General features: G+C 40.4%; 6 protein-coding genes across 7 annotated transcripts in view; 2 read left to right on the forward strand and 4 right to left on the reverse strand.

The window, feature by feature from the left end:
* Positions 1 to 5,708, reverse strand: mfap2 (microfibril associated protein 2). Of its 2 annotated transcripts, none has more exons than XM_055221969.1 (9): positions 5,630 to 5,708; positions 4,152 to 4,213; positions 3,662 to 3,706; positions 2,572 to 2,604; positions 2,066 to 2,155; positions 1,948 to 1,983; positions 1,436 to 1,523; positions 741 to 814; positions 1 to 274 (listed from the first exon to the last, which is right to left on the reverse strand). In XM_055221969.1, exons 2-9 carry the CDS (start codon positions 4,180 to 4,182, stop codon positions 171 to 173), a joined length of 501 nt encoding a protein of 166 aa, XP_055077944.1. In that variant the 5' UTR covers positions 4,183 to 4,213; positions 5,630 to 5,708; the 3' UTR covers positions 1 to 170. The 2 variants fall into 2 exon arrangements, with proteins under 2 accessions (XP_055077944.1, XP_033821959.1); XM_033966068.2 differs by having other exon boundaries at positions 2,572 to 2,607.
* A 2,433-nt stretch (positions 5,709 to 8,141) lies between these two features.
* Positions 8,142 to 11,237, reverse strand: sdhb (succinate dehydrogenase complex, subunit B, iron sulfur (Ip)). The gene is made up of 8 exons (XM_033966047.2): positions 11,112 to 11,237; positions 10,596 to 10,729; positions 10,429 to 10,514; positions 10,042 to 10,178; positions 9,855 to 9,971; positions 9,682 to 9,783; positions 8,658 to 8,780; positions 8,142 to 8,371 (listed from the first exon to the last, which is right to left on the reverse strand). The coding sequence occupies exons 1-8, from the start codon at positions 11,181 to 11,183 to the stop codon at positions 8,291 to 8,293; spliced, it is 852 nt and encodes a 283-aa protein (XP_033821938.1). The 5' UTR covers positions 11,184 to 11,237; the 3' UTR covers positions 8,142 to 8,290.
* Positions 11,238 to 11,451: 214 nt separating this feature from the next.
* mrpl20 (mitochondrial ribosomal protein L20) lies at positions 11,452 to 12,713 on the forward strand. The gene is made up of 4 exons (XM_033966063.2): positions 11,452 to 11,626; positions 11,807 to 11,917; positions 12,186 to 12,263; positions 12,353 to 12,713. Exons 1-4 carry the CDS (start codon positions 11,540 to 11,542, stop codon positions 12,524 to 12,526), a joined length of 450 nt encoding a protein of 149 aa, XP_033821954.1. The 5' UTR covers positions 11,452 to 11,539; the 3' UTR covers positions 12,527 to 12,713.
* Positions 12,714 to 13,190: 477 nt separating this feature from the next.
* The window catches only part of atad3 (ATPase family AAA domain containing 3), a 166,195-nt gene continuing 153,617 nt past the window's right edge, over positions 13,191 to 25,768 (forward strand). Inside the window, exons 1-16 of the mRNA XM_033967321.2 lie at positions 13,191 to 13,498; positions 13,861 to 13,937; positions 14,011 to 14,112; positions 14,220 to 14,279; positions 14,358 to 14,427; positions 14,503 to 14,668; positions 14,753 to 14,822; positions 14,916 to 15,071; positions 15,161 to 15,217; positions 15,284 to 15,409; positions 15,518 to 15,642; positions 15,729 to 15,780; positions 15,864 to 15,934; positions 16,009 to 16,176; positions 16,250 to 16,358; positions 17,027 to 18,198. Coding sequence (XP_033823212.1) covers positions 13,306 to 13,498; positions 13,861 to 13,937; positions 14,011 to 14,112; positions 14,220 to 14,279; positions 14,358 to 14,427; positions 14,503 to 14,668; positions 14,753 to 14,822; positions 14,916 to 15,071; positions 15,161 to 15,217; positions 15,284 to 15,409; positions 15,518 to 15,642; positions 15,729 to 15,780; positions 15,864 to 15,934; positions 16,009 to 16,176; positions 16,250 to 16,358; positions 17,027 to 18,187 — 2,763 coding nt within the window. The 5' untranslated portion in view covers positions 13,191 to 13,305 and the 3' untranslated portion in view covers positions 18,188 to 18,198. The remainder of the gene's footprint in view (positions 13,499 to 13,860; positions 13,938 to 14,010; positions 14,113 to 14,219; positions 14,280 to 14,357; positions 14,428 to 14,502; positions 14,669 to 14,752; positions 14,823 to 14,915; positions 15,072 to 15,160; positions 15,218 to 15,283; positions 15,410 to 15,517; positions 15,643 to 15,728; positions 15,781 to 15,863; positions 15,935 to 16,008; positions 16,177 to 16,249; positions 16,359 to 17,026; positions 18,199 to 25,768) is intronic.
* On the reverse strand, positions 19,913 to 22,990 carry ssu72 (SSU72 homolog, RNA polymerase II CTD phosphatase). Its single transcript, XM_033966055.2, has 5 exons — positions 22,738 to 22,990; positions 22,090 to 22,233; positions 21,168 to 21,307; positions 20,949 to 21,067; positions 19,913 to 20,681 (listed from the first exon to the last, which is right to left on the reverse strand). The coding sequence occupies exons 1-5, from the start codon at positions 22,815 to 22,817 to the stop codon at positions 20,580 to 20,582; spliced, it is 585 nt and encodes a 194-aa protein (XP_033821946.1). The 5' UTR covers positions 22,818 to 22,990; the 3' UTR covers positions 19,913 to 20,579.
* Positions 23,322 to 25,397, reverse strand: fndc10 (fibronectin type III domain containing 10). Its single transcript, XM_033966053.2, has 2 exons — positions 25,180 to 25,397; positions 23,322 to 25,083 (listed from the first exon to the last, which is right to left on the reverse strand). The coding sequence occupies exon 2, from the start codon at positions 24,935 to 24,937 to the stop codon at positions 23,993 to 23,995; it is 945 nt and encodes a 314-aa protein (XP_033821944.2). The 5' UTR covers positions 24,938 to 25,083; positions 25,180 to 25,397; the 3' UTR covers positions 23,322 to 23,992.

Raw genomic sequence — 25,768 nt, forward strand, 5'->3', positions numbered from 1 at the left:
ATATTAAGCATTTCTCTGCAGAATTTGAATAAATATTGCACTGTGGGGTTAATACTATGACAGTCCCATGAAATCTTGTTACATTCCTAATGCTTCAACACAGGAGTAAAACATGTTCAAAAGTGGTTTGGCAGCGGCAGTTTTCGGGCGAGTTTTGTCCCTCAAAAAGTTCAGCAGCCTCCACAACTTTTTCCACAGTTGCCTCCTATCGACCCACAGCCCCCGCTCAGAGCCGCTACGCCACAACGGGAGAACTGGTCCCTGCACAGGTCAGCTACAAACACAAAAGGAAATTAAAGCAATATATGACTTTTTATGTGGCTAGTGGCAACAGCACATGTTTTTTACTACTGGCCTCATGGAAAAAATGTCCCAGGAACTACATTGAGACACTAGAATGTTTAAAGGCTTTGGGCATAATCGTTATGTCTGATGTTTAAATTTAATCCAAAATATTATACATATTTTATGGATTTCAACTTCATTTAAATATATTTTTGCAGTCACCTAGCAGGGCTTAACCAAATACTTGATTAAACCAACAGAAAGTTAGAAAAGCAAACAGTGAAACAATCATTGCTCAACAACAGACAAGCAGATTAACTTAACTAAAACCAATTTTTTTTGTTTTAAATGCCCATGCCTTTCTTCCGGTTTTTGAATAATTTAAACCTTAAAGCGGACCCTCTTTCAGGAACAAATCAAACTAATCTTGTTCCAGAGAATCACTGTGAACTTACCTCTGAGCAATTCTTCATGCGCACACACGGTCCGCACGCAAACCTCTTTGTTGATGATATACACCCGTCGCAAACTGAATGGAAACAGATGATTGTTAAAGACTGACTTATCTCAATGACATTTCTATTAGGTCATTCAATAATATACACTAAATTTGTTTGCGTAAATGGACAGATCTACAATTCACTGACATCTCCTACACTCCATCAATACTTTTCCAAGATAAATAATAAAGAGTTTAGGCCAAAACTCCCTCACACTTGCACCACATGAGCCACTCCATCTGTTTATCATACAGGAAAAGAGTTTGGCCTGAAAATGAAAAGGGAGAGTCAGCCAGTAATTGTGCATTCAATGTGATGTGGGGTTAGTAAGTGTGTGACTATAATTACTATATTCACTTATAGATAAATAGGTGAACAATATTTTTAATTTTTTGAACAATATTTTTATTTTTATTTTATTTTTATTATAATGCCTATATTTTCTTTTCACTAGTGGGATTTTTTTTTCTTTATTTTGATGTGGCCAGTGATACAATAGGGCACTTTGAAAAGGGTGCACTCACTGGGATTGTCTTGCTTTGGGATTATTGGTGGTATAAAATGGTAACAATTTCATCATTTATTGAGATTTCTCTGTATCAATATATTTAACTTCAAAATGTGTTATCTGTGACAGGGGTTGAACTAACCTGTAGAAGCAGAGGCTGTTGAGACACTGTTTGCATGGCTTGTGAACTGAGTAGAGCCTGGTGCATGGGTATTGCTCTTCTCTGCAGTCTGCACAAATAAATACACAACACAGGAGTTAATATATGCATCATTATCACATCTACATAGAGCCACATGTAGGACTGAGTCATTGTGGAACAAAAATTGTAGTTGTGATTGGATTTGTTAACTATATATATATTCTGTAATCAAATTTAGTCAGTAATGCACATTTTAAACACGTACTGAAGCATTAACATCACATGCATTTCAGAACATATTTGAACATTGAACATTTGAACTTTCACATTACATTTTCAATTCAACTATGATTAATCTTGTAGTGTCAAGTCAAGGCATTAGAGAAGCTGGTGGCTAGAATATAATTAAGGTAAACTAATTATCTGAGTTCTGGTTAATCAATAAACTTACTATTAAGCTATGTATATTTTTTTACATTTTAGGGTCCAAAAACCAAATATTGTTTTCTTACCCAAAGGTCCAGGCTCTGTGGGCTCAGTCTCCAAGTCTATAACCAAGAGTAACACAATTAACAAATTATAACTGCTGCAGTCTAAATATTCCATAATGGTGATGTTGCCAGGGGTTACCTGTTTTCTCTGGACGCACGACAGGCTCTAGTCGAACTTGCTGTTGGTATGTGCCGGGGACTGGGTCTGAGTTCTCCAACTCAGTATTCTCTAAAAAAAAAAAATAACAAAATAAATTTAAAAAAATTGAAATAAGAAAACTCATGTACTCAAATAAATGTCATATTACTTTGCTAATATTAAGCTACAGTAACAAAATGTGAGAAAAGACAAGAAGATTTTAAACTAAACTCCCAGGGTGAATATTTATTATTACCCAGCCATGCATGAAACCAAAACTATATAGGCAACTGACTGACAAAAGTAAACATAATTTATGCAATTCTCAATTCCTACTTATAATAATTATCCCTTAATTAGCCTTAATAATTAAGCATGAAAAAACTTAAAGAAAGCTTAGTAACTAGTTAACTCAATATGTAACTAACTAAGCCTTTAATTATGTAGTTACTAAGCATGTACTGGGGTTGAGGTTGATAATGAATCATTCTGTTGAAACTCTTTACCTGAAAAATAATCTGGTCCATACTCGACTGGGTCTACTGTGAAGTCAGGGAAGACACAATGAGAACAGGATCAATATAAATTAAAGTCGCAAGTGGCGACGATGCCCCCCCCCTCCCAAGTTCTGTTCCTGTTTGGATTCTGCACCAGTGGTTACATTTTGAGTGCTCTCGGCCAAGCAAGTGTGAACGTAAGACATTTTTAAATATTTTTTAGGTGTCATTGCGCCCCTGCTGGCCAACCGTGAGAAATGACCCATGTCCGTAATCTATTTTTTTGCTTCTTGTCATGCATCCAATTTATTCCCCAAATTTCCTAGGAATCTGTTAACATTGTTTCATGTCTATGACGGGGGGTGCTATAGTGTTTATTAGACTTCATAGTCCATTATATTTAAGGCTGGATGACACATCTGTGATAGTAATTTGAGCTCATTAGGCCAATCGTGGTTGTGAGAAGTCATCGAAGAAACAGGAAACGAAGGCATTTTTAGCGGGCACACTGAGTGGAATTTCTCAAAAACGTAGATGTTTATGAAAACCCATGTGTCTAGATGTGGCATGTGAGTTCATTTGGACCCAAAACGTAGGACTAGATGCGTTTTGAAAACACGCTGCAAAAGATGTGGCAAATTTTCAATGAAATATGGTGGACTTCCTGTCCGTCATAGCGGAGTGCAATGATTGGATTTTTTGCTTGTCTGCGGGAGCTCTTTCACTAGTGCGAATTTTTGTCGAGCTATGGAGAAATATGCGTGTTAATAAAATTATGAAAAATGCAATGTTAAGCGGAGAAAAAAAAGAAGAAGAAACAGAGGAAGAACTTCGTGAGTGGCGAGGGCCAATACAATTTTTCAGCATCTAAAACAAAACACATTAATGCCATAAAAATCCAACAAGTGTGACTTCATATCCGAGCTGTTTACAGAAAGTGAGTTTTACAGGCTGAGTGCTTGTTTGCGGGGGGTAAAGGGGAGGAGAGGGAGGAGGGAAGTATCTTGAGGCGAGATGACACATGGGAAGACAATTAAAAGAACCAGAAACAGGCACAAGTACATAAAAATCCAGAAAGAACAAACTCACATAGACTCACCATAAGGGTATGGTTCCTGGTATTGAGCCTGGGCCAACATCAGTACTATACACCAGAATAAAAAAATAAGTGAGCACAAGTATGAACAAAAATTAAACTTTGGTCACAAAAATAATTTCACATTTTAGCACACAATCTGTTTCCTTGTGTGCAGTCCTATAGATGGATGTTGTGGATAGATATTGATTTGGCATTTTCAGTTTTATGCCAGATGCCTTTCCTCAAGTATTCTAGCTCAATTGTCTGAACTTAGAACTGTCACAAGTGGAACAGAGATAAATTTGTCTCAGATGGGAAATGGGTGTGCAAATACTGCAGGTTGCTAATGGATCTACAGGTAGATTTTGTTTAACTGTATTGTCATCCCTTTTGCCAGTTGAAATCCCATTGAAAACAGTGATAGTCTTGACTTCACAAATCAAATATCGAAATGAATAGACCGCAAAAGCAATATTAGTTGCTAAATATTCAATTTTTTGTTTTGGGTTACCTTGTAGAGTAAGGAGCAGGAGCGCTCTCATGGTCACACGCAGAGGTAGACTGACTTTGACACTAGAAACAGTAAAACAACATCAATAGTTAAACCCATTTGGTCCCCTGTCCAACCCCCACCACTCTCCCCCTAAATTCCCTCCTTCACCCATCAGCCCCCCCCCCCTCCTCTCTCTCCCTGTCTGTCTGAACTGGCCCCAAATAGTGACAGCAAGAATGTGGCACGTCTGTCGTCTTTGTAGAACAATCTCTGGTTTCCTACTTTTCCTTTTGCTACAGACTCAAAACTCAGGGCTCAAGACGGGATGGATTCCTGGAAAAGAGACGCATGGACCCCCTTCTCCCCTCCCTTTGCTTTGTTTTTTTTCTCTGTCTGTCTCTACATCCCTAATTTCCTTTCTGTCCCACTTAAAGAGCATAAAACACAGCTGTTACATGACTAGGAGGACATTGCATTGACTATAGCTTTTTGATTAATACAGCCTAGCTTTCGTTGAAAAAGTACAAACTAGTCATCTGTCACGACTTTCTGATATATTTAGTTCCATCATAGACAAATCCTTACAAATAGAGCCCATCTACTCCTTATGCAGTGTTATGTACAGTTGATTTTTACCAACTAGGCCTAATACACTTAGCCAGGAGTAAAACTTTATTAATCTCATTCCAGAATATGGATCTGCAGTCAGTGCCTGGTAGTTTCTATGTAGACTACCAGTACATTTTCAGTATCATTCACCACCAACATTAACCAGTGCATATCTGCTTTGCATTACAGGCCTCCTTTTTTCATGTAATTCTCAGTGCATCTGGACACAATGTAGACTAAACACACGGAGCACAATTTGGAGTTGTGAATCGATAAATCAGCGCTCGTGTCTGCACGTTCAGGGGCATTCATTCTTGTGCATCCCAGTGGCTATCGGAAAACATATGGCTTCACAGCAAACATCTGGGAGCCATTACACCCCCCTTAACTTCAGTCCTCTTTCCAGACCCCTGTCTCCCCAAAAACACATGCAAAGACATTACTGGAGTTTTTAAGGACAGCTACAAGGGATGTCACTCGTTTACAAGACTATAACTACAGAGCAAGTACAACAGTGTGTAAAAATCACAATATTCAGTCCTTGCTTATGCCCTCAACGACCTCCACCACTTTCACGAGGGAACTTTTTTTCTTTTAAAAGTTTTCCCTCTTGGCACCTTCACTCCTCATTGTAGTACCATTACTGCAGTGCTGTGAAATCCCACCTCCCGCTCCTCAGCACCACATGTCCCACATCACGGACCAACACACGAATAACCCTCAGTTTCACCTTTACTACGATTAGATTATGGATTTAGTGAAGATTTTCGATTGTTAATTACTTCCATTAGGCGGATTTGTTAGTCAAAATTAAAGTGAGTTTAAACAACTGCAAGATTATCACTAAATATAAAATAGACTAGCAAGCGTAAAACGTGTGGACTTACCAAAGTTTATTGAGATTTTCTGTGCTGACTGCGCCGCGCTCTCATACGTCTACTGAATACACAGGACCTCACATCGCCACATTGTACCAACCCACAACTGTAGTCCCCGCCCAGTCCGGCCCCGGGACCCCCCACGAGCCACGGCTGGACTTAGGTGTAGGTCTAGGCCAGGAGGGTCACCAGCGCGCCCGCAGGTCACGGCTCACGAACAGCATATAATAAGAAAAATGTACATCCATCATGCACGCTTTTTCAAAATTGATTTAAATTACTTACGTTTAATAGCAAAATATTGCACTTGTTAAAGTTAGTCACAAAATATGTTTATCTCTGTTTACATAATTACCCTATATTTAGGCCCCTACAAGTCGCCCATGCTCTCATCGTTGCCAACTGTCTTCACGAAGTTGCGTCCTCTCCTTCGCCCCGTCCCCTGACCAGTATCCAAGAAATCCATGTCGTAGTCATGGGATATATATATTTGTTCTTGCTAACATGTCATCCTCAACACTGAGTCAATGGACAAAGGCAGCGTGAAGCGCTCAAGTCCCGAAACACACTCCTGGCATCGAGCCTTATCCAAGCCCCCGTGACGCAGGCATGGGCCATCTTTACTACAGCTAAAATGAATCGAACTCAGCGGGAGATCAATGGGAAGTCAAGAGGCGGCCCCGACGTCATGGAGAACGCGCTCGCCATTGACCCCACGGTGAAGTGGGGAATGTCCAGAGCCTTCAAAAAAACATATGTTGCATTGTTAAGGGATATATTGCATTTGCTATAAATTATTATTATTAATAATAATAATAATAATAATAATAATAATAATAATAATTTTATTTCATTTATTATTAGGCCCGAGCCCCTACAGGGCATCAGGTCAATTGCTTTCACAACAATGAGTGCATGTCCTCTCTTTCACCCCCTACCCTGACTCCAGTATCAAAGCAATTGTATGCGATATGCATAGCTGCTCTTGCTGACATTTTATCGTCAACATTGAGTCAATGAAAAAAAAACAAAAAAAAACCAACATTGAGTCAACGGGCGAATTGACCCAGTGCATCAGTGCTTCCAGTGTCTTTTTTACTTTTAGTGAGACAAGTGGCATGCTAGCGCCACCCATGGGGAGTACTGGGTCGGCCAGTGCAAAGAGTGGCTCGCAAGGGCTGTTCGATGCCGCTTGCGGCTTTAATTTTTACAATTTTTTTCCTTCTCTCATATTCAAAAACTCACAAAATTTTGCCCACAATTCAGATCTGCTGAATTTTTTTTTTTTTTTTTTATATGTTGCATGACTGGGCATAAAAAAAATGGAATGACCGCCACCTGCAAAAGTCAATATACATTGTGTCAATGGGAGACCTGCCGATGTCAACTTTGTCGCACAGCCAGGAAATTTGGTACATGCATTCATCAAGTGCTGTCAAACAAAAAGTTATATTATGGCCAAGCCCCCTGACAAACGGCCATCTTGGATTGAAAATTCCGAAATACACAGCATTTTCACTCACATCGCATTTTAATCAACTACTCTGAAGGGGCTTCACCGGCAGGGCTGAAAATCACTGTACATCATCTAGAGAAGTGGGGAGTCTAAAGTTGTCCAATTTATGTTGATATCCATCATGGTTTGTTTTTCAAATTCAAATTTTTACAATTTTCGAATGGCAAAATTTGCTCCCGTTTACGGTGTCAATGTCCGATTGGGCTCAAATTCGAATCAGTTGTAAAACTTTCTAAACCTACTCATTGTGAAAAAAATAAAAATGGCACAATAGCACCCTGTACAGAATAACAAATAAATTTGTATGGCGGACTGAAAATTTTGTTTTCCGAAACGTTACGAAATTTCACACAAAATCCTATTGGGCCATCCCAATCAGAAGTGTCAATGAGACCCATGTTGTTTTTTTGCACCGTGTTGTCATGGTGATGCGTCAACATGCCCATGTTATCCCAATGGCAGTGATCCCAAAATATTAGTATCGTAGAATGTGAAATTTGGTACAATGACTCCTCATGTCATCCCAATAAAAAAGTCAATGGGACCCATATCATATCTTTCACTGGAGTGCCATGGCAATGCGTGTAAGAGCCCATGTTGTCATAATGGGAAAATGTCTAAATTTTCCTACATTTCATAGCCTTGTAACGACTTATCAGCTTCATTGAAGAACATGAAATTTGGCACAGTGACTCTTCAGGTTGTCCCCATCAAAAAAGTCTGGGGGCCAAGTTTGTATTTTGCACGGTGTTGCCATGGTGATGCCAAAAAGACAACAACAGTCATTAGATTGCATTTAAATATTTATATTTCATCAAAACATAAATTGTTCTTACAATGTGGCATCTAGGGATATGAACTAGAGGCCAGAAACTGGTTACCGCCACTATTCAAATAGGAAACACTTCCATGTGAAAACATCTTCTACACCTCAGTATGTAGTATGAGATCAGAAAAGTAAATGGCGTTAATTAGTTACAGGTAAAACTTACATACTCGCTCTCATTCAGGCTGTACATGTGCGTATTTATTTCGCCAACTCCTCACAGACATCTGTTAGAGTGTGCTGTAATGGTGCAATAGACCTCAACAAGAATTTGAATCAAAAAGTAATTGAATTATGGAGGGAAACAATGAAGAAGGCATCCGAGCGTTCAAGCTGCAACTGCTTTCTTGTCTTTGTATGTAGCCATCATCTTCTTGATCTCTGCAATTGCTTTGCCAGGATTCAAGCCCTATGGAGAAGAAGCACATTGATTCATATATATATATATATATATATATATATATATATATATATATATATATATATATATATATATATATATATAAACAACTCTATTTATTCTATTTATCTAAAACCATAACAAGTATTCAGTGTGAAAAATTGTGAAATTGTGAAAAATTGTTGAAAATTCAATTGTTGAAAATTCACAGAAACTATTATTGCATTTTGTTCACACAATGTGTGACATTGTGACATCTTACAAATTTCTTGTAAAATCCAACATTGATGATTACCTTGGGGCAGGTCTTGGTGCAGTTCATAATCGTGTGACAGCGATAGAGGGAGAAGGGATCCTGCAGCTTGGAAAGACGTTCTTCTGTAAACTCATCTCTTGAGTCGATCATCCAACGATACGCCTAAAAACAAGATATACATGAAACACCAATTCCTGGGTTTTAGATCCAGGGCTCCAGAGTGTGACCAATTTGGATGTGCCTGCCCTATAATTTTGCCTGGTACATCTAAAAGTTTTCTTTGGGCACACCGGTGCGCCTGACAGATCCTCATCACATCCCTTCTAATGTGTCCTTTTTCCTCATTATAAACACAGAATAGATAAGATTAAATTGTTATTTTAATTAAGAACTAAATGAATGGTGTGAATTTACTTGTTCTCACGGTACCTCTGATCAGGCCGCTAAAGCCTGCTGAAGTTGAGGTTGATTTATTTATTTTCTTTTTTTTTATCAATTAAACTTATTGGCTACTAACTCATTCTGTTTTAACTTAAAGAAAGGGTAAATTCTTAAATGTTATTTCATCAACTAAACTTTCAACAGATAAAACTACCGGTAGTCATTATTGAAATATTATTTTCTTTTTTGGCTTTAATAAGTGTATACTATGGAGTATGAAAGAATATATCCGGGTATAAGTAACCAAACAAGTTATTTAATTTGCCCTTATTGTTGAAGCAATTTAACCCATATTACAATAGCTTAAAAAATGGCAGGTTTTGGTGCACCCAAATGAAAATCTTAGGCACACCAGTTATTCTGTAGCCCTCAAATAACGTCATAACAGTCCACAGGCCAATAATATTTAATAGAGATGGGGGGCAGTTAAAATGTATATTGTTGAAATGCTTTGAACAACAATTTCTTGACACTAAAATCAATGACCAGGTTTAATGCTTGTGAATTTAGATATATTTCACGGATCAATAGATCATCAGTAGAAAAAAATGACTCTTTCCCTTATCTGGGACTATAACATCGCATTCTACAATCTGAAAATCACCAGTAGCCTGACACTCACCTGCATGAGCACAGCTGGGCCCAGGTATTTGTCACCGTTCCACCAGTAACTGGGGCAACTTGTACTACAGCAGGCACACAGGATGCATTCATACAGACCATCCTACACAACACAAGGCATTTTTAGACATGTATATCTTATACAAAACACTTCATTAACAAAATAAATTATACCAGCTTCTGTCGGTCTTCAACAGACTGATAGTACTGATCTTTCCCTTCTTTGGTCTCATCCTTTTTCTTTAGATATGGTTCAATGGACTTGTACTGAGCGTAGAAGTTACTCATATCCTGAAACATCAGTCAAAGATCCAGATAAAAGCCAACAACATAAGGAAATGTGCTAGTTTGATTTACTCACAGGAACAAGATCTTTGACCACATACATATGTGGCAGGGGGTAAATCTTTGATGGCTTGCTTAAATTTGTATCAATTTTATTCAGACAAGCAAGTGTGTTTCCACCATTGATGTTCATTGCACAAGATCCACAAATACCTGGAATTAGACAATCGTTTCAGCTGCTACTCTGAACATTTAACTTCCATTATCATTTTAAGTTGTGGAAATTATTGTATAGAGATCAGTATATGCTAGGCATTTACAAATATTATTTTAGACATTCCACGCTGAATGCCCTATGTTAAAATAAATAGAATAATTACATAACATTATAGAAAGATTTCTGTCTGTAAAACTCACAATGTTTCAAGATGAGGCGTTATGTCCCCCAATTAATGTGACTAACCTTCTCTGCAGGAGCGGCGGAAGGTTAGAGTTGAGTCCATCTCATTTTTAATTTTGATAAGGGCATCAAGAACCATTGGGCCACATCTGAGGAGAGTGGGGCACAGAAGGTGTCCAATTTGTCATTTTTACAGTAATTAGTCTGTTATGTTAAAATGCAGTGCTTACGTGTTGAGGTCAATCTCGTATGTCTGCATGCGGGGTTTGTCTCCTGGAGTGTCTGGGTCCCATCTGTAAATCTGAAACTTCTTTATTCTTGGCTGAGGTGCAGGGACAGCTGCTGTCTGAGCCCACCGGACTGCCTAAAGGCAACAGCAACAAAGTAAACACATACCTATACAGCCAAAAAGCCTTGCACATTGGTACCATTAACAAAATACGAGGATTTTTTATTACTATTTTACGTTCAAGGTCAAATCACATTGTGTAGTATAAACAGAGTCTAATAACAAATAAATACAACTAAATAAAATGTGGTATTTATATATTATAACTGAAAGATGATGAACTGATGACAGTTCTTGTTGACCCTATTTGACCAGGGAGAGACTAGTGTGTTTTCATCTTAGCATAGCATAGCTTAGCACTCAAGGGTGGGCTTCATCCAGCTTTAAACATTTTTACATTCTTTACAAACTGCATAGTACGCTAAAAGGCAGTTCATTCAAGTTATGATAGACATACCACAAGTGCCGGGTGGGAACGAAAAGCTAAAACACCACAGCGGCTCAATGACGACAGACCCGCTACCGACATTTTGGATCTAAGTCTGACCTCCAGGACTAGCTCCCAGCATCCACCGCTCCGACTGTGCGTAATGTGTACGTGGGTTGGCTCGTTTTTGTTACCCCGCTCTGTACTGCTATCTAAAAATGAAAATTTCGACCTGTAGTTTTAGTAAATCCACTCGAATCTTGGTGTGTTTAAAATTGAACCGGTTGTTCGATGATACATTTTCTCTTGAATTTTCTTCGTATGCGATTTTAGATTTTGATCTCACCAAGTCTTTCAAATCAAACGTACCTTCGCCCTTGGTCTCGCCATGCTTGTAGACCTCGTTTAACGACTACAGAATATATTGTCTAATCTATTTATTCTAGAGTAGGACAGCTATGGTGTTTCTAACGTTATCGTGCTGGATAAGAAGCCGTGGACCTGACAGATATTGGAAAGTCCAGGAAGTCCTTAAACATGCCAGAGTAAGAGATGCAGTGGTTGTGGTTATTTTCTGGAGGAGAACACCCCGTTATTGTAATTGTTGTGTTTTATCATGCGCTCTTTTGGATTTACATGTTGTCATTGTCACGTGTTGATAATCTGGTCATTTTGATGTCATCCTTTGGGCAGCAGCAATTGGTGATGCAGTTTTCTTCTTTCAGCATTTCAGAGGGAGAAAGAATCGTTGCTACAAATTGGCCGTTCGGGCAGTCAGAAGGGCTTTTGTCTACGCAACCAAAGCTAGAAAGCTCAAGAAACGCAACATGAGGACGGTAAAATGGGATCTATTTAACTCATTGCTCTGTTACCAATCCAACACCAGGGGGTAGTATTGTGTTCATTTAATTATCTCCTTGTATGTTACATTAATTGCATACATCTCTGTAGATTTACTTCTGGATATAGCTTATATCGCAGTTAACAGTTTTTCGTTCATTTTGGGGGGGTTTCAGTCTTCAGGCCTTATCATCTACACAAAATATTTCTTTCTTTTTTTTTTTTTTCTTTTGCTTACTTATTAATAAGCAAATGCACTTACAGTTGTGGATTTCACGGATAGCGGCAGCCTCACGGGAGCATGGGATGAAGTATCCTGCACTTATGCATAACTTGGAGAAGGTTAGTGAAATCTGAGAAGGTTTGTTTTTTTACATAACTCTATTAGAGCTTTACTTGCATGTTCATATTGTTGTTTTTTGTTCATACAGAGCAGTGTGCAGCTCAATCGTCATGTTATCAGTGATTTGGCCATCACAGAGCCACGATCATTCCTCTCACTGGCCAAACTGGCTCGAGCTCGACAGCAGGAGGGTTTCCGTGCAGCGCTGGGTGACGGGAAAGAGCCTCCTGGTGTTCTGTCCCGTGTAGCTTTCCTACAGTAAATAAAATAAACAACAGTAACTCATCTTGTCCTTTCACGTACAATATTAAGCACTGTCAGGAGAGTAAAGCATGGTCAATCTTACGCTCTTGTCTCATTACATCTTGAAATACGCTGATGTATCACATTATATTGCAAGAATTGTGTGTGTATATATTTTTTTTTCTTTGATTAAACTTTTTTATATGAATTATTGTAATGTCTTCATTGATGTTTCGTGTCTTATTGACAGGAGCAATGACAACAGGCACAACAAATAGAGGACAAGAGATTTTACATATATTTGCCTCTTAAAACGTTTCTATTTTATACATTAAAACTCCAACTTAAACACATACTAATCATAGTGCAGCCATGTAGCTGAGGTAACTAACTGGGTGAGAAATGTTTCACACATTTATCAGTTTGGACTGTGTCTGTGTGTGACTGTAATATACACATTTCTTTTAATCTTGTGTAGATATCCATTTGTGTTTTTCAAAAGCCTGATGCAACCAAGGTCTTAAAAATGTACTACCAGTCGATTTCAGCATTTATGGGAGGAGCTTGGAATATGACGCATTTGGCGATTGCTGCCTTTTCAACCAATAAGAGACCATTGTGTTCAGCACCAGCCAATCAGGTATATTGTCCTTCAGATTGACGCTTACGCCGTGGTGCACTTGCGCAAACAGCAGCAGTGTGACCACGCGTGGAGGAAGTGCATTGACATCTCTTGCAGCCACAATTCAGAGAGCCTCACAGGACCGGCTAAACTGTGCTTTATTCTTTCCACTGGACATGTCGTGGTTGTTTGGTCTGAACAAGGGGCAGCCCGAGCCCCCGAGTGTACCCGGTCAGCCGCCGCCTCCTCCGCCACCACCAGCTGGAGGTTCAGGGAGCGGGGGAGATAAACCCAAGGACAAATGGAGTAATTTCGACCCTACGGGGCTGGAGCGAGCTGCTCAGGCAGCCAAAGAGCTCGACAAGTCCCGTAAGTACTGAGCGGACCCACTAGATTTCTTTGGCGCATGGAGTTTCGATGTCTGCTCTGTATCAAGTACTATGGTCTATGGTCACATCATGTACTATTACCATGCATGGCCATGCTGTGTATTCACCTTCATTCATTACTCTGTAGTTCAAAGGTCATAGCCAGGGGAGTTGCATGGATTCCTACAGAATGTTGTGTTGTTTCACTTAATTCAGTTAATCTGAGAGTCGCTTTCAACTTTCATCAGTAACAGTTTCTTCAGTATGTTAATCTTCTAAATGATTTAATGGTTTAATAACTTGGTAATTCTGTATTATCCACCTACTGTTTAATGAATTCCTTAACGACATCTGTTTGACCAGGTCATGCCAAAGAGGCCCTTGATTTAGCCCGTATGCAGGAGCAGACCGCACAGTTGGAGCATCAGACCAAAATTAAGGTGCAAAACTCATACAAAACATATTCCTCAATGACATCATTACCATCTTGTCATCATTGTGTTCTGTCATCAGGAGTATGAAGCTGCAGTGGAGCAACTCAAAGGGGACCAGATAAAACTCCAGGGAGAGGAGAGAAGAAAAACACTGAACGAGGAGACGAGACAACACCAAGCTGTGAGTAGAGAGTTCATAAACATTTGTCTTTTTAACTTGTCAAATGGCAAAGAATAAAATTGTATTGAACGGCTGAATGAATGAAAGCCTGCATTGTGTTCAATCAGCGAGCCCAGTACCAGGACAAGCTGGCCAGACAGCGATATGAGGAACAACTCAGACAGCAAGTCAGTCTCATTTCAAATATTTAAATATAATTTAATAATGGAGAAAGTCATTTGCAAACTCAATGCTTTCATCATCAGCAACTTCTCAATGAAGAGAACCTCCGTAAACAGGAGGAGTCTGTGCAGAAGCAAGAAGCCATGAGAAAAGGTAAACCACATACATATTTCTGGCTTCCCTCTTTCAAATGTATTGGCTGTAATGTTTTGTGTATCTGTTTTATAGCAACAATTGAACATGAGATGGAGCTGAGACACAAAAATGAACTTCTGCGAATAGAAGCCGAAGCAAAAGCAAGAGCTCGAGTAGAAAGAGAGAACGCTGATATTATTCGTGAACAGATTCGACTGAAGGCTGCTGAACACAGACAGACTGTGCTGGAGTCCATAAAGTTAGACTAATTTTAATCAGATTTAATCTGAGTTGTATTTGATTACTCTGGGTGTTTATCAACTGTTACCAATATTTCTTTCAGGACTGCGGGCGCTGTGTTTGGAGAAGGATTTCGTGCTTTTGTATCCGACTGGGACAAAGTTACAGCCACGGTGAGTCATAACAAAACTACATAAAACATAAAACGAAATACACCGATTTATAAACTATTGCCTCCATAAACATTTATGTAATTGCCATTCCAGGTTGCAGGACTGACTCTTTTAGCTGTAGGAGTTTATTCAGCCCGTAATGCAACAGCAGTGGCTGGACGCTACATTGAAGCAAGACTTGGGAAGCCATCACTTGTGCGAGAGACGTCTCGTTTCACTGTTGCTGAGGCAGCCAAACATCCAGTGAAGGTAGCAAAACTACAGTTTACACCTGTAATATGGAAATTGTATTTCTAATATGGCTTACTACTAACAAGATTATCTCAATTATACTTTAGACTGCCAGGCGGTTGAAAAGTAAACCTCAGGATGCACTAGAAGGAGTTGTCCTCAGTGTAAGTACCTCCCAAAAATAAAATGCCCATTTGTATTAGAAGTGTGATCATATTTCCTTTTTTCAGCCATCTCTAGAAGAGCGTGTGCGTGATATCGCAATAGCCACAAGAAACACAAGGCAAAACCATGGCCTCTACAGAAACATCCTGATGTATGGCCCTCCAGGAACAGGCAAAACCCTCTTTGCTAAGGTGCTTTTCTTGGTCAAAGTCATTTTGTTTAATTGTTCAAAGTCAGACTCCTGTTCAATACTTTTGGAGCTGGTTCAGTGTTTGACTAACTGAAAGGTATTTGAGTAGAAACTGGCAATGCACTCTGGAATGGACTATGCCATTATGACTGGTGGTGATGTTGCACCTATGGGTCGCGATGGGGTAACTGCGATGCACAAAGTATTTGACTGGGCCAACACAAGTCGCCGTGGGTGAGTGAAACAATTATTCATTAGATTTTTCTTTTAAAATCTAAACAGAGATTTCACCCTTAAGCAAACAATGTCTCCCTTTACAGGCTGCTACTTTTTGTTGATGAAGCTGACGCATTCCTTCGTAAGCGATCCACGGTAAAACCGCATTTAACTCTTAAAAGATGTTTACCTTTTATTTATGCTTCAATCTTTAAATAAATGCATTTCATATTGTGTAGGAAAAAATTAGTGAAGATCTAAGGGCGACACTCAATGCTTTCTTGTACCGAACAGGTGAACAGAGCAACAAGTAAGAATTTGTTAAATCATTTGTTTTTATAATGTTAACAGTTTACATGATAACTTGATTTGTTTTCTCTCCAGATTTATGTTGGTGCTGGCTAGTAATCAGCCAGAGCAGTTTGACTGGGCCATAAATGACAGAATAGATGAAATTGTGAATTTTGCCCTACCTGGTCCTGATGAGAGGGAGAGGCTGGTGCGCCTCTATTTTGACAAATATGTGCTTGAACCAGCTACTGGGGGCAGACAGTAAGTGTATAGTTAAAAATAAAAGGCAGGTCAGAAAGAAGAATTGGGTAACTTCTGTATGTTTGTTGTATAGGAGGATGAAGCTTGCTCAATTTGACTACGGTAAGAAGTGCTCTGAGATTGCTGCCCGGACAGAAGGCATGTCCGGACGTGAGATCTCTAAACTCGGAGTGGCTTGGCAGGTATGTAGACGTTTATCATTTTTCTAAAAACATAACAGTATATATGTCTGTGTTGTCCAGTCGTGTAGGTCTGAGTCATCGCAAAAGAAAAATAAAATCTGTCAGCTGGACAGATTTTATTCTCAACTCTTTCTAGGAGTGAAGACATTTCGTTGCTCATCCAAGCTTCTTCAGTTCTGGTGAGATTGCTGGTGGCCACTGCCTTATATCTACCTGAAGGGAGGAGCTAACCACACTGAAATTCAAAACATCAATTGTCTACAGTTTCTGTTTGTCGGCTAGGTCTACTGTGCTAAATGTGCACTTTGCCAGAACCTTACTTAGCATAGGCATTCAAGCCACTAATGAGTGATTTCACACCTATTAGCATCCTGGCTAGCTCTATTGTTCTTTGTTTTCTTTGTTTGAACTGAAACTATTCACAGCAGCACAATAGACCTAGCCTACAGGCAGAAACTGTAGACGATGAGCTTCAGTGTAGTTAGCCCCTCCCTTCAGGTAGATAAAAGGCTATGTCCACCAGTAATCTGACCAGAACTGAAGAAGTGTCTTGGATGAGCAGCAAAACGTCTTCACTCCTACGTTTTGTCCAGTTGACAGAGTTGTTTTATTTTTACAGCAATATACATTGTATATTATGATAATGGGTACATTTTGTACTTTTGTAGGCCGCAGCCTATTCCTCTGAAGATGGCGTCCTGACAGAGGCAATGATTGATGCCCGGGTGGACGATGCTGTCAAACAACATCGTCAGAAGATGGACTGGCTTTATGCTGAAGAGGAGGCAAAGACCCTGACCCCCCCAAAACCTGAGGGGTCAGCGAGTGGGGGAAAGATGGGCTTCGCTCTGCCGCCCTCTGAGGCTCCTCAAGCTCAAGAAGTGATTGCTCCAGTCCTCAATGTGACCCCACCTCCTCTTGTAACAGAGGACCTCAGCCACCTCACTGTAACACCACCTCCTGCTGCTCCTCCATCAGAAAGCCTCACACCACCTGTGTCAGAGAACCTAACTCCAGCTCCACCTGTGGCAGAGGACCTCACGCCTCCACCTGTGGCAGAGGACCTCACGCCTCCACCTGTGGCAGAGGACCTCACGCCTCCACCTGTGGCAGAGGACCTCACGCCTCCACCTGTGGCAGAGGACCTCACGCCTCCACCTGTGGCAGAGGACCTCACGCCTCCACCTGTGGCAGAGGACCTCACGCCTCCACCTGTGGCAGAGGACCTCACGCCTCCACCTGTGGCAGAGGACCTCACCCACCTAACTGCAACAATGCCACCTCCATCTCCTGCAGTAGAGGACCTCACCCACCTAACTGCAACAATGCCACCTCCATCTCCTGCAGTAGAGGACCTCACCCACCTCACTGCAACAGTGCCACCTCCTTCTCCTGCAGCAGAGGACCTCACCCACCTCACTGCAACACTGCCACCTCTTCCTCCTGCAGCAGAGGACCTCACCGCTGCTCCCGCGTCAGAGGACCTCACCGCTGCTCCCGCGTCAGAGGACCTCACCGCTGCTCCCGCGTCAGAGGACCTCACCGCTGCTCCCCCCGCGTCAGAGGACCTCACCGCTGCTCCCCCCGCGTCAGAGGACCTCACCGCTCCCCCCGCGTCAGAGGACCTCACCGCTCCCCCCGCGTCAGAGGACCTCACACCTTCCCCCGTGTCCGTGGAGGACAGCAGTGCCACTAAAGATGGACAAGTCAAAACTGAAAATGTAGTAAAAGCTGAGGCAAAGCCTCTTGAACAGCCCACTGCTCAAATTGAGGACCGGCTTGAACAGAAGGACTTTCCCAAACCTCCAAAAGATGGAACTCCAGTTTAGACCTATAGGCAGTTAACTTGGAGTGACAAGGGTTTGAAAATTAAAACCTGGGACACACCCAGGTTGGGATGGTTGATATAAAATTGTGAAAAGAGCATGTAAGATTGTCCATTCTCCACTCATTTGTGGGTCAAGATAATCCGAGGGACTTCTCCGGTGCATTCTTTTGCCTCATGCTCATTTTCAAGCACAGTTTTAGTTACATTTTAGCTATTGAACTCTTTACTCTTAGTTGGTATCAAATTGGTCAAAAAACAGGGACACTTAGGACATGTCTTTAAAACTGGGACAAATCACTGGTTTTGAATAAATCTGCTGGAACATGAGACACGGCTCAAAACTGGGACTGTCCCAGGTAAATAGGAACATCTGGTCACCCCAAGTTAACTAACATATTTTTGAATAATCTGTGTGACAGATTGGTTAACAGAACTGTAAAGTCTTTATAACTTTAACTTCCAGTGAAATATAAACCTAACTAAGTGTACTTTACACAGAAGGGCAGACAGCACCTCTATCTAATATATATTGTAATGTACTCTGTCAAATATGCTAAAATAATTAAATTGAAATGTTTTTTGTAGAGGGATGATGTCCTTGTATTTATTTTTTAAAAATTAAGTCTATTATATATATATTTTTCTATTTGATTTGTTTTTTTGTTTTTGTTTTTTATCAAACCTCTTCTCGTTTCACTAAATTTATATATCTGAGGAGATTGCCGTTCGCCTTGAGAAATCTAGTGCACTCAGGTTCTTACACCTAGCAGAAATAACATTAATAGGGTTCTAATGATATCATATCACAGTAAAGAAACAAACACATAGTCAGATGTTAAATATCTTTGTGATCTAATAATTACTTGCATGTTTTTGGAGCAGGCTAGTCTTCACCACAAACTTATCAAGGCTGCTGATCCATCTCCAAAAATTGACCAAACAATTCTTTTCAGAATCAGAAGACTTTTATTGCCATAGTCTGTGAACACAGTTCACAAACTAGGAACTTGCTTTGGTGAAAAAGTGCAACATAAACACACTGAATAAATACAAATACAAATACAAATAAGGGCATGCACAAAGTTAAAAAGATATGCTTAAAAAAAAAATCAAGTGAAATACTTAAAGGGAGAAAAATATATACAATAGCAGCATCAGAACAACAGTGCAAAGTGGCTTATTAAAGTGACCGGTGTTATAAAGTGTCCAGTTTAGTGCAGATATTATAAAGTATTCATGAGACAGCCGAGCCATATGGCAGTGATTCTTAACTACAGGGCCAGGGCAGCAAAGTAGAGCTGTGAAATCAGAAAAATATAATACATTTAATATGAGATTAAGTCCCAGGTTACTTTTTACAGGAAAAAATCAGGCTCTGAGGTTAAAAAGGTGAAGAACCCCTGGCCTATGGTCCTGGGATCATTCCACTTTTTTGTAGAAATCCTGCTGTTGTTATGGAAACATTACGTAGGCTACCAAAAACTGGCCAACTCAGTTTGGTTGTTTAAGGACTTTATTGATTCATCAAAGTAAAACAAGGCATGTACATGTTTTCAATTGTGTTTTTCTCATTTAAGAAAAAAAACATCCTATTTAATGATTATCTTTCAACACACACCATAGCTGGACATTATTGGACATCTGAGGAACCAGTCAAATCCAAGATGATGTGATGGTTTGTTCATATATGCTGTTAAGCACATGTTTAACAAACTGAGAGACAAACTTTACTTTCATCAAGACTTTTTTTGTAGAATCAAATTCATACAGAAAATCAGGCACTCATTCAAGCTCTTCTAACAAAAAAAATAAATTTACAAAAGAAAAGATGCCCTGAAACACAGCAAGTGCATCTTGATTATAAATTTACATATTATACAGAAAATACAGTGAAGAGCTTCTGTACATTTGGTTACGCGTTAGGCAACAAAGATTTGCTTAATTCTCAACATTACAGTCGCACAGCATAATCCACCCAGTCATCTGTTTGACCCTTAGAAATAAATATAATCCTGGATACTCAAGGCGAAAACGAAATGCTCATGAACTAGAATTACGCAAATTTACAAAAAAAAAAAAAGTCATCTATGGTAATATGTCATACAAAATTTCATTTCAAAGAGTCATCTATGCTGAATGCTTATGAGTTGCATGGTTGAGTGATTTGACTGTAGAGGGATAGAGGCCCTTTGACAAAGAAGCAGGCAGTTCCTACTCTTCTGGGAGGTAACACTTTCACTTTCATCACAGCAGCCATATTGTTCGGTCCAACTTTTGTGGCTCTGAGTGTCTGCAGGCATAGGTAAATTGTGTTACCTATGATGGGACGCGGTCCATAGCCTATGGTCTGAATGCTATTATTGGGATGTGTGATTATTGCATTTTCTATTCATTCAGTAGAAGCACACAGTGTGTAAGAAAGTCCTTTTACTCTTATCTTCCAAATCTTGTAGGAGTTCGTCAATTTCATTCTCCATGTCATCCGTGTGCTGAAGCTGCAGAGAACAGAAAGCGTTTTCAGTCCAGTAGATACAATGAAGTATTCAAAGTATTTCTAATATTGCAGTTAGATTGGTTACTTGGATTTAAGATTTTCATGTTATTCCTCTTGATTTTTGCAGATTAAAGGTTAAGTATTCTATTGCTGTTCTTGAACTTTGCATTGCTATTGCGTTGTTCTTTATCCTACCATCTGTTTATATCTGAACATTTTTTTTAAAAACATACTGTCATCATTAAATGACACATCAAAAACCACTCACACATTGACACAGTTCACAAATGAGGAAGGCTCCCAATGTAGCTTCTTCATGGTTATCTTGAATATCTACATTGATGACGTGCACAGGCTGTGACAACTCTTCCTCTTTTGAGTTAAAATCTGCACAAAGTATAAAAAAAAAAATATATACACACGATTACTGAAAGCATTTTTTCAACATTTAATCTGTCAATATTGCAGTTTCCCCCACATTCCTCACCCTCTAGTACTTGGTCATACACCCTCTCCTCACAGGTGATGATAAGGTCAAACTTGTCCTTGCAGTTTTGGAAGCGCTCAGGCTTTGATTTGATGCGTTTGTTGCGGTCTAACATATGAAGAATACCATTCTGTGTATATCTGGAAACAACAGGGTCAAGGAATGCCCAACACAATACAAGGAATAGCCAACATCAGACAAATACACTACCAACTCCAGAGCTGACAAGTTATTTGATAAAGTGTACTTTTCGGTGCGTTAGGTTAGTCTTAATGTCCGTAAAACGAGTAGCAAATATGCAACGTCATGAAGTCGATGTCTATATATGGCACTACAGCACCATCTAGTGGCGTTGTTGTGAAGCTGCATCCCACTAGAGGGCACGAATGTTACTGGATGGTGCAATGTTTTGGGCATGCGCATTACAGAAGACATGCTTTCGAACAAGGAAGAGGTTCAAATTTTAGTTTTGGCATTATTGTAATTGAGGTAGCTTAATGAGGAGGGTACATTTTAAATGTCACCTGAACGTATTATAGTTTCCCTCGATTGAAAATATGATCTGCACTCTTAAATATTTTTTCCTCTTTATATTTTTTTTTCCATCAAAATAAATTCTGATAAAACTCATCTAGCATATAGACATGGACAGTGCAAATAAACTTTGGGTTAAACTGTAACAACCTTAGTCCATCTTACAAGAAAGTAAGTGAAAGTAACTGAACTGTTTTCTCTAAACCAATCTATACAATAAATTTTCTTACCTGGAATTTATAGATCAACAAATCAGCACATTTATAACAAAAGCTACCCTATCAACACTGTGTGACACTGGATCTAAGTATTACAAATAACAACTTTCAGTACAGGTAAATGGAAATCCCCCCGTAACGTTGGCAAAGATGGGCGAGTACAGGGATACAGTTCCTTATCCTTTCGGACCAAGTCGTTGTACATCTGTTCGTATGTAGTTTTGAAGTCGTACACATTTGGCTTATCCGGTGCAGGGCCAGGCAACTTCACATGTGACCCTGTCCCAAATGAACGGACATCAAACCCTCGTTTACTGCAAGACAGAAAGAAGGACAAAATGTTACAAATGACAGTAACTTTTGTCTTTTAACATCACTTTTATTGAACTTTTACGGTGAACACAACGGTAGCAGTCTTGAGTCCAAAGTCAGATGTAAAAAGTTGCAAGTGAAATAGTCAGGTTTAGATGTTACACCAGATTCAAGCCTGTAGGGGGCGTTATTGATATGTACGATATGGGGAAATCAAAACGCCAGAGGGCCATTTTTAAAAAGCTAAAAAAGACCAAAAGTGTTTAGAGATCAGTTCTATTCTCAGTTAAAGGGGGACTGGCGCCTAAACAGATGAGAATTAAATGCCACATCCTCATTGTGACTCAGGGAAACGTGTCCATTGTTTAATGCGCAGAGGCCTGGCCGGCTGCCTCACGTTGGATCATCCCGGGCGATTCACAAACAGCTTCGTTCCCCGCACACAGACACGGCCGCGGGGGCTCTCCAGACTTCGACCCTGTCCCAGACCTGATCTTCGTCTTTACCTGAGGATATTGTGAGCCTCCATACTGCGGTTCTGGTTGCTAGAGCACACCACCGCAACACGAAGAGGGTGGCTCGGCATCACGTCTTCGGCTGTAAACAACAAAAAACAACAAACGGCAAAAGAACTGTCTTGTTCCTACCAATGAGTAAAAGTGTTGAGATAACCCCTAACAGATTTACACTCTTAAACAATTGAAATTTATCTACAACGCTTACAAGTCTGTTTCGAAACAGGAAATAAAATGGCGGCGCGCCCCTGCTCGGCTTTATAAGGGAATGACGTCATCAAGGGCGGAGTTTATGTACGTAAAACTTTGTAGTCCAATTAGAAAACCTCATAGAAAAAACAACAGAGAAGACCTACGGCAGAACAAAAAGGCTGTTTAGTCATTTGTATTGGAGAGAATGAGGAGGACGTTTACTGAATGTTACGATTCTTCCAAATCAAGATGAGTATGAGCTATGTGGTTGGCTGCAAAATAATCAAGAGTAAGAATTAAAAAAAAATTAAATATGACAATAGTCTAAGCAATATTTTATCTAAAATAAGGAAATCAACAAAGTACTGGGAAAGTGCTCAATTAAGTTTATTGAATCATTCAAAAAGTCAGTTATTGGCACAGCATTGATTGTAGCCTACACTGCAGAAAGTGGTATTGCCCCTTACAGAGGTATACAGGTAGGAAAAAAAACATTTAGTAGGCTAGTCTAGTCTATTATTTCTATTATTATTTCAGTCTAGTCTATTTCTTCTTATTCTAAGTTCACAAGTGCACTTTTGACTTGTCTAGAATTGTTTATAAATTACAAATTTATTTATTAATTCCATTTCGTAATACTGTATATTTTTATGAATATGTATCTAACCCTAACAACCCTGGTCATGGGCATAAGCAGGACCAGTAACAAAACCAAGGCAGAAGATACATTGCCTTGGTCCAAAGCCATTTCATTGTATTGCTGTAAACCTCTGCCAGCAATAACACTGACAGATTTAAAATCACAGAGATCCTGTCCACATGAACACAGAACAGCTCTTATACAATATGAAGGATGTTAAGTTTTGGTTCAGTCAGTGCAGAGGTTAGCAAGGCAATTAGTAAGAAAAAAAGCCCCCGTATTGTGCTTCAGTTAATTCACATGGTGTTGACATTAGTATGAGTATCGAGGCATGAAGCATGTTCAGGAGGTTTAGGAGAGATGACCATTCCCATATGTGGTAAGCATTTTTTTTTGCATGTTACCCCATAGTACTCAGTGGCACGAATGGCTGCGATATGAATATGTGTGTGTTGTGGTTGGGCTCATAATGTTTTCTGTTATATATGCAACCAGTAAACAAATGATAACCAGCATTACACAAATGGCCCCTCCCACAGTTGTCATAGCTATGACTATATCCTGCATCCCGGACGGGGGCAGGGTGAACTCAACACAGTCCCGCACCTGGGCCCTGGGCCTGTCCAGGGAGTGCAGGCAGAAGCGATAGGGGATGTTCTCGTGTAGCTCCGTCAACAGGTAGTCTCTGCAGCCGTGAGCCAGCTGCACCCCAGTGCATTCAAACTGAGTGTAACTCCCATTCCACCAACAACTCAGTTCAAAGCCCCCTCTTCTGTGACGCCTCCCACTCACAACGCTGGGAGAAGTTATTACATTTGTCCCATGATCTTTGCTTATGTTCTGACCATTTGTCTTATTGCCTTTATTCAATGTGGACTGTCCTACCTGTGTCCACTGTAACAGTACACTGCCATTTATGAGAATATTTGCCACTAAATTTCCAGAGGACACCGCTGTCCTGCATTGTCCTTTCTGGCACTTATACTCTGGCAGTGTGTGTCGAAAGCAGACTTGCCCACCAACACCCCCTTCAATCACACGATAGGCGCATAGAGGCGAGACCCCATCCTCTGATCTCCTGCTCTGAGACCTTGGTGACCGCTCAGGCATCACAGTAGCTCTGCTGGTGTTAAAAAGCATGTGGTCTAATGGCTCTTCTGGTCCTGCAGCTGGCCTTCTGAGGATCTGGCTGTCATTCCTAAAGCTGTTTTCAATTTGCGGAGTCTTGCTCGGGGGTGTCTCCATATGAACCCTGGTGCTCACCTGTGAGGAGGAGGATGAAGATGCTGTCTGCTGTGATGTGCAGTGTAGAAACAATGCCCACAAGGCGAGCAGAGGCTGTCCGTGTCCCCGCTTCATTTCACCTTGAATATTCTCAAACACAGTGTATAAGATGTAGTCGAGGAGATCTGATGTTTGCCATTTGATCTGCTCCGCTTCAGTGCTCACAACGACGTCGGTGAAACAGAGCGAGCGCCTCCACAGACAGTGTTCTGGGCGCGCATCTGCGACAGAGAGCACATTTTAATGCGGGCATCTTCTCGGTATGACCTTGTGCGAAACACAACACAGACTGTACATGAGCTCAGGATCAGACTTACCTTTATATGAAGAGATTAGAGCAGGGGACCCGGCTGTCGCTTTAATCTTGCCTTTCTTCTTCCTGTCTGGCTTGACGTAAACGTAAAGGCTTTGATGCCCGCTGTGCGAGAGGGTGGCGATGGAGCGCGTGCCCTGGACGGGGAGCGTGGGTGCTCGCGTGCACTAAATATTTGTAGTCTTGTAATGTCGCTTCGCCCTGAGTCATCTTCCCACACAGAGCCTCCTGACACATGCAGAGGTGTCAGGAGTGCGCTAGTCAGTGGAAAATAAATGGTGAGAGCACTAAAGGGTGACTTACGAATGAGAATTTGAAGTAACCTATATATGACTGGAATAGGATTTACAGAAATATGCGTAGGCTAATTCTTTCTATCCCTCATGCGCGTGCACTCTAAAAGTGAGCACAGATAAAGTGGGTGCGCACCTACACCTCCTACACACCTTGTGACGCTTAACTGTTCAGGTGTAGTTGGGTAACTTTTTTGCCCTCACTTCACGGTGTGTGGGTATCACTTTTCAAAAGTCAGCAATTTCAATAGTCGGACTTTTTTTTGGTTATTTTTTAATGTATCGCCATACATTTTGTTC

The sequence above is a fragment of the Periophthalmus magnuspinnatus genome, chromosome 5 (genome assembly GCF_009829125.3).
Source record: "Periophthalmus magnuspinnatus isolate fPerMag1 chromosome 5, fPerMag1.2.pri, whole genome shotgun sequence".
In the NCBI taxonomy this organism is placed as follows: Eukaryota; Metazoa; Chordata; class Actinopteri; order Gobiiformes; family Gobiidae; genus Periophthalmus; species Periophthalmus magnuspinnatus.

Bases quoted from the DNA above. Each gene is read 5' to 3' on its own strand.
- fndc10 (XM_033966053.2), bottom strand. From the start codon at position 24,937: ATGAAGCGGGGACACGGACAGCCTCTGCTCGCCTTGTGGGCATTGTTT.
- sdhb (XM_033966047.2), bottom strand. From the start codon at position 11,183: ATGTCGGTAGCGGGTCTGTCGTCATTGAGCCGCTGTGGTGTTTTAGCT. The intron at 10,730-11,111 runs GTATGTCTATCA...TGTTGCCTTTAG, and splicing joins GTTCCCACCCGGCACTTGTG to GCAGTCCGGTGGGCTCAGAC. The intron at 8,781-9,681 runs GTGAGTGTCAGG...TCTTGTTTTTAG, and splicing joins GCCCAGCTGTGCTCATGCAG to GCGTATCGTTGGATGATCGA.
- mfap2 (XM_033966068.2), bottom strand. From the start codon at position 4,182: ATGAGAGCGCTCCTGCTCCTTACTCTACAAG. The intron at 3,707-4,151 runs GTAACCCAAAAC...TCTGGTGTATAG, and splicing joins CCTGCTCCTTACTCTACAAG to TACTGATGTTGGCCCAGGCT. The intron at 1,984-2,065 runs GTAACCCCTGGC...TCTTGGTTATAG, and splicing joins CGTGCGTCCAGAGAAAACAG to ACTTGGAGACTGAGCCCACA.
- ssu72 (XM_033966055.2), bottom strand. From the start codon at position 22,817: ATGCCGAGCCACCCTCTTCGTGTTGCGGTGGTGTGCTCTAGCAACCAG. The intron at 21,308-22,089 runs GTATCCCTGTAC...TGTTGTTTCCAG, and splicing joins GTCCGAAAGGATAAGGAACT to ATATACACAGAATGGTATTC. The intron at 21,068-21,167 runs GTGAGGAATGTG...TACTTTGTGCAG, and splicing joins GTATGACCAAGTACTAGAGG to ATTTTAACTCAAAAGAGGAA.
- mrpl20 (XM_033966063.2), top strand. From the start codon at position 11,540: ATGGTGTTTCTAACGTTATCGTGCTGGATAAGAAGCCGTGGACCTGAC. The intron at 11,627-11,806 runs GTAAGAGATGCA...TTCTTCTTTCAG, and splicing joins AAGTCCTTAAACATGCCAGA to CATTTCAGAGGGAGAAAGAA. The intron at 11,918-12,185 runs GTAAAATGGGAT...ATGCACTTACAG, and splicing joins AGAAACGCAACATGAGGACG to TTGTGGATTTCACGGATAGC.